Genomic DNA, 6,239 nt, shown 5'->3' with positions numbered 1-6,239 from the left:
TTGATTTTTCTTTTTCTATAATTACTGTATAGAAACAACAATGGTTGAAAAACTTCAGTCCATCTTAATACAAACCAACCCAACAAACACTTTGGAAGGACGTGCACCGCCATCTTTCTTGTTTCGAAAACAACGTATTTCTTTTAGACAAAGAAAACTGGTTAGCTTGCTTTTTAATTTAAAATATCAAATATCAATATTAAAATTATACATAAAATAAAACATATCAAAACCCTTTATACATCAAAATATATTATTTACTCAAAAAGAGCATATTACAATATACAGATAGATGATACGATGAAGACAATATAGAATAAATGTTCACAACATTGCGAAACATCAGCAAATAAGTAGTTGTAAACTTTTGTTCCTTTTAGACCACACCCCTGATCATCTTATACATTCTTAAATTATCTCGTGGAACCCTGATTGAGACTGGTCATGATTGACAACTGGTCTAATGAGAAGCCATCTTTCACTTGAATATGTCTTGTCTTTTTAAATATTATTATTTATTTCACAGGAGGAAGGCTGGTTAATGGGAATGAAAGAATCGACAGGAGAGAAGGGGATGTTCCCAGCCAACTTCACCCGCCCATTGTGAGGAGTCGTCGAAGGCGGAAGTTAGTGTGAATTATACATTTGTGGCGAAGGCTGATGTGCTGATAACATTATATTCAGTATAATGGCACTTTTGCTGCAACGGTCTAGTTCTAGGTTACCTACGACCGACATATAAATAAATAATTATTTTTGAAGCTCGTAATTTATATATTACGAATTTCCGAAGGCATGTTGCAACACTCATAAATGATTGTTATGTGATATATTTTTCAAAATTATTGTATTTAAATACATGAACTCTCCAAGTGGAATCTTTTTTTTTTTTTTCATTTTTAAAAATTTAATTTGAGTGGAAGTAATTTACATTTTACCAATTAGTGCCTTTAATTGATGACAATTTTTATGAAAATAATAATATTTTGTCAAAAAAAAAATTTACTGAAAATGAAAAATATTTTTAATAGTCTAATATTTAATATTAGTTTAAGGTATTATATTAACTTTTACAGAAAACAATCAAAGAACTAAAATATTGTAAATAGTTATCATTTACCAATTTTAATATTTATTTGTTGCCTGCCCGTATTTTATTGTCCAATTATAAAGAAAGATTTACAATGAATGTTAAACCTATATTGTTTGAAATATTCTTATGAAGTATAATAATGAATCTTTCTTTTATCAATCTCATTTTTATCTAACTTTTTTTAAAAATTAAGATAGCAATGCTCATCCATTTTGTTATCTGCTTTTGAAATATACAAGGAGTTAAATATTGACATATTTATGTTATATTATTATGATACCTCTGCTATAATTTATTCAACCAAAGTTTCATCGCATATTGTATTAATATGAACTACCTTCGATATTTAGCAAATTACATAGTAAATAGTTTACACAATGCTAACATACATTAGCCATACATGTATATAGGTTATGTATTTTAATGGTAACCCTACAAAAAAGTTGAACATATTTGTATATTTTATTTAATTACATAATTATAGAAACATGCATTTGTAACGGTGAATATTATGGTTTTATTTTACATCAAATTTTATTTTATATTGGAATATTTGTATTGAAAAGTATTTATTAGTACATGTAACAGTGTTGGGCACCATTTAAATAACATGTCTAATAATCGGTTCCATCAAGTCCTTCAGATATAAATTTTTTTCCAGCTCGTCTTTATTTTTAATTTCCATTTTGGCACATTCCTGGCAATTATTGTCATGTCAGTGAGTATAGGCCTATTTTCCTCCATTTTGCTTGTTTGGTTTAGCGTCTATATTTACTCCATGTCAGAAAAGACTGCTCATTCTGCTTACCAACCTATTTTAGCCGGAATGGGAAGGTTTAAAATTTATTTAGTCCAGTTTTCTTGTTTTACGTACATATAGAATAAAAAAAAACCTTTACATTATAAGAAACAACCTTTTTTCCAGATGATAATCAGTTATCTTTTAACTAATCTTGTTTTTAATATTCCTTCATTATTAATTAAATATGAATTATAATAAAAATATCCATTTAGTCTCGACATGTTTATTGTCTTATTACTCCACTCCTAATAATCGGATAAATATAATATTATTCAATTCTTACTTTGTATTATAACCTTATCACTCACTTTATCAACAATTATTCCTTCATTTTTAATTTAATATGAATTTAAATATTAATAAATTTAAGAAACGAGTCTTCCAAATGATAGTTTTTTTTTTTCAACTGATCTACTTTTTATTATTTCTTCATTTTTAACTAAATATTAATAAATTTAAGCAACCACTCTTGCCATATATTTTGAATATATACATGTAATATCTAGTTCAGCAGTTTCTAAAATTTGCCACGGCACTTAATTTATATATAAATTTTTGCAGCACTCTTTTCAAGCTAAAAGATATAAAAATGCCACTAAAATTTTCCATAGAGAGGTTAAATATGTAAGAAGATAAGAAAATTTAATAAATTTAGTTTTTTTTTTTGGAATATTTTTGAGAAAATGGCATTCATTTACAGAACCCCTCTCCTACGTAGCCCAGGATGACACAGCACCCACTTAGGGAGCTGTTGATCTTGAAGTATATAATCAGGCCTGTCTCGTCATCTTCGGATTGCTTCATCTCCAATCCATGTAAAGCTTTCCGTAACATCTAATTATTTAGTAAAACTTTATTGATTTAAATTATTCTATTCAACTCTTGGTCAATAGGAATGACTTATTGCAGGGATATTTTTCTCTTTGTCTATTTAAAGAGATACTATTGATCAAATATAATTGTGAGTACAGGCCTTATATTCTCCTCAACGATATCGTGTTAAGAGCTGAAGTCCATATAACCAATATCAACGTAAAAAATTTAGTGTCCTATTCTGGCTTATCAAATTATGATTTCTTTTTTATATTTTATTTTAAATAAAGTATGCCCAGCACTGATTTATAATTTTTTTGTCATTCTTGTATGTTATAAGTTTTACAATTATTAAAAATTAAACTGGTATAGATTGAGCGATAGTTTTTAGCGTGTGTTTTCATCCCGTGTATAATTTGAATTTTTAGAAACTTTCAAAGGATTGTTCTCTTTTTCTTTTCTTTTTAGATTTCTTTACCTACCCATGCATTTGTTTTAAATTATTTTATTGTTTAATTATATATATGTTATTATAATTATGAGTGTTGTGTTCTTGAATATTTTTAAATACATTATTTTCTTTTTTATATTTTTGAAAAGTATAGATTGAAAATGTAAAGACGCTTAGTCAAATTATTATATACACATACTTTTTTTTTTTTTAATTGAATACATTATTATAAATAAAATTTAAAAAACTAGCCTCATAATGCATTTATTGGAATTTTTCTTATGCTCATCAAATGTAGAGCCATATTTTAGCAAGAATTAAATTTAAAAAAATAATAAAATTCTAAAAAAAAAATGTGATGATCATAAAGAAAATTCATTTTCATTACTTTTTCATTTTTTTCCCCTGAACTTTCCAGTTGTTTATGTACTTGACCATGAAAAAAAAAATGCAATTTTTTAGGATTGAATTCTTTATTTTAGATCACTGAAAAAAAAATCCCGGATAACATATTGAGAAAATCTTTCTTTTCAGATTACAACAACTTCCAAATCCATAATTAGTACTTTAAAAAATATTTAAAAATTGTTTATTTAATTCTCAGTTAATTTAAACTTTAAAAATGTTCATAAAAATAATTTTTTTTTTTAATTTTCGTTATTTATTAATTCAAAATTTCACATTTAATGATTTCCATTCAGCATCCATTCGCTACAAGTTTGAAACGATATTTAGAAATAGGAACCCTAAGACACATTCAATTTTTTCTTTTAAATTGATTTCTCTTCCATAATCTAAATTCTTTTTTTAAATTTTATTTTATTTATTTCTAAAAATTGTTTTTGTTTTTTTTGTGGCTGGTGCATTGTTATTCATTAATTATAATAAATTTTGCTTCTGTAAGCATTACCTGTTTACTTGGTTATAAAAATATATTCACTTAACTAGAAACCCTTTATCTGTTATTTAATACAAGATAGAAATTATTTTTGAAAATTGTATCATGTATATTAAAAACTATTTTGCTGCATGTGCTATGTAAATACTCTAATAAAAAGTAATTTATTGTTTTAAGCGGTGTGGCCGACTCCTTGTGACGTGCCATTGAGTGACTGATTTTTGCTGTTTATTATGAATTGTTAATACCAACTATTAAACAAAAATTATATATAAATAATCATAATGAAATGTTATATAAAATGATATTGTATTGTTTGATATAAATACCTTTAAGAACTGTAATTAAAGAATCAAATGGTGAATTTAAAAGTTATTTTATGAACCTGGGTTGGGTGAAAAGTTATAAATTAAACTATGACTAAATTGTCGTGGATACAATTTTTAGTGGTAATAGTTTAGTTTCTCTCCTCCAAAAAAAGGCGGGAATGATTACTTCTTAACCAGACTGTATGTCAATAAGTGTATAGGTTAGTTTATAATATTAACCACCTTTCAAAAGGGAAAATTTCTTTCTCGCTTTAATTAAAGCTTAGGTAATAATACACAATATTTTTCAGCAGCAGACCCCGCGTATTATGTAAATATTGATATTTAATACATCTTTCATTTTTACAACCAATATTACTCGCGGATCCTTTTACTTTTTTCCAATTGAAACTCTGCTTGGTGATTCGTATGATTCTGAGATTTGACATTTAATCCTTGATCTCCTCTTTGGATATGAATCCGAAGATTATCCTGAATTTCTTTGGTCGGCTTGATTAGACTATTTCGTCTACTTTAAATTGTTACTAAATAAGAACTTTTTCTTGCTACTTTAGTATTTTCTTTTCCCTTCTTGAATTCTCCCATAGAGGGAAAAATTCTCTGTTGAATGGGTTTCAACAGGGATCCCATTACCATCACTATTTTTAAAAGGTTGTACAGTCTGGTCAAGAAGTAATTTTTTCTACCTTTTCCGGAGGAGGGAAAGTAAATGATTACCTTTTTAGTTATTAATGGCTCATAGTATCCGTTATAATTTAGTGATAGTTTTATTTTTAATTTATTTTTGCTCAGCTCTGTTATGAACCTATTAAGACTGTGCCTCTATGTTTCCACCTGTTAATTCTAAACATCTGTTTTTTTAATTTATTTTTTTTTGTTATTGTGGTTATCATTGTACATCATTTTATTTGTTGTTAATATAGTTTTACTTTATTACTAGTTAAGAGAACATTATTAAACCCATCCCTTTCCGACGAATTATAAAGTTTAACAATAATAATAAAAAAAAAATCTTTAATAATAACGTAGAAACATGAGCGATATTGAAAAGTTTTTTTGTTTTTGTTCGTAGTCTTTTTGTGTGTTTAAAATGAAGGTACTTAAAAAAACTTGTAGTGTATATCCGAAGGCTTTAGGAAATGAGTAAATCTTGGCGGCGAACTCTAAATGCAAGAAGGCATGCTATTGCGGAAAGTGACAGTTCAACTGAAGGCTGCAAAGAAACGTTGTTAACCAAAAGCTTTTCGAATCCCGATTCGACTACGTTTTGCTCTAACTGCTGTACGTGCAAGGTAGATTTTATTTATATTCATTAACTCAGTCCAGGCAACCTCTTTCCGATATGGGGATGGTAGTTCTGTAAATGTTTTTAAATTTGATTAAAATTTAAAATTAAAACAAAAACAACTCCATTGAATAATAGCCCTACAATTTAATTTTATCAATTAAATTGAATTGAAGTAATTGGTTGCAAAACAGGGTCTCTGACATTTATACTGAATTGAAGTTTTTGAAATCACTGAGTTGTTTAGGCTAATTTATTGATTTTTGACCGAATTTTTAGAAAATTTATATATTAAAACAATAATGTTGGTATTAATTTATGTTAAGCTTCTGGTTTAAGATAAAACGTTATATGAGGAGATGGTCGGGGATGTGGTTAGCAAAGATACACAAATAAACTAAACTTATTTATTTGCGCTGACGTTTCTACCTGAATTTCAACCTTTCATAAGGGCTGAAAAAAAAACCAAAACGAGATAACAAACTTAATTCAGAGAAACATAAAAGTAATAATAAATAAACTTGGAAATATACATAACAATAAATATTAGTTGATAATAATCTACTTA

General features: G+C 26.8%; 2 protein-coding genes across 8 annotated transcripts in view; both read left to right on the top strand.

Annotated features, from left to right (window-relative positions):
* Amph (amphiphysin) overlaps nt 1-5,325 on the top strand; it is a 204,781-nt gene extending 199,456 nt beyond the window's left edge. For all 3 annotated transcript variants that reach the window (XM_067052208.1, XM_067052207.1, XM_067052209.1), the window contains one exon: nt 527-5,325. In XM_067052208.1, the coding sequence (XP_066908309.1) occupies nt 527-607 (81 nt within the window). In that variant the 3' untranslated portion in view covers nt 608-5,325. The remainder of the gene's footprint in view (nt 1-526) is intronic.
* Nucleotides 5,326-5,460: 135 nt separating this feature from the next.
* The window catches only part of LOC106681160 (uncharacterized), an 18,190-nt gene continuing 17,411 nt past the window's right edge, over nt 5,461-6,239 (top strand). For 3 of the 5 annotated variants that reach the window (XR_010844756.1, XM_024360165.2, XM_014421337.2), the window contains exon 1: nt 5,461-5,678. Coding sequence is in view for 2 of the 5 variants with exons in the window: in XM_024360165.2 (XP_024215933.1) it covers nt 5,526-5,678 (153 nt within the window). In the remaining 3 variants the exon portion in view is untranslated. The remainder of the gene's footprint in view (nt 5,679-6,239) is intronic. The other 2 variants (XM_014421352.3, XM_014421346.3) reach the window with 2 other exon arrangements.

The sequence above is a fragment of the Halyomorpha halys genome, unplaced genomic scaffold (assembly GCF_000696795.3).
Source record: "Halyomorpha halys isolate HHAL.00 unplaced genomic scaffold, Hhal_1.1 Scaffold19.1, whole genome shotgun sequence".
In the NCBI taxonomy this organism is placed as follows: domain Eukaryota; kingdom Metazoa; phylum Arthropoda; class Insecta; order Hemiptera; family Pentatomidae; genus Halyomorpha; species Halyomorpha halys.
This window is presented reverse-complemented; position numbering and strand designations above follow the sequence as displayed.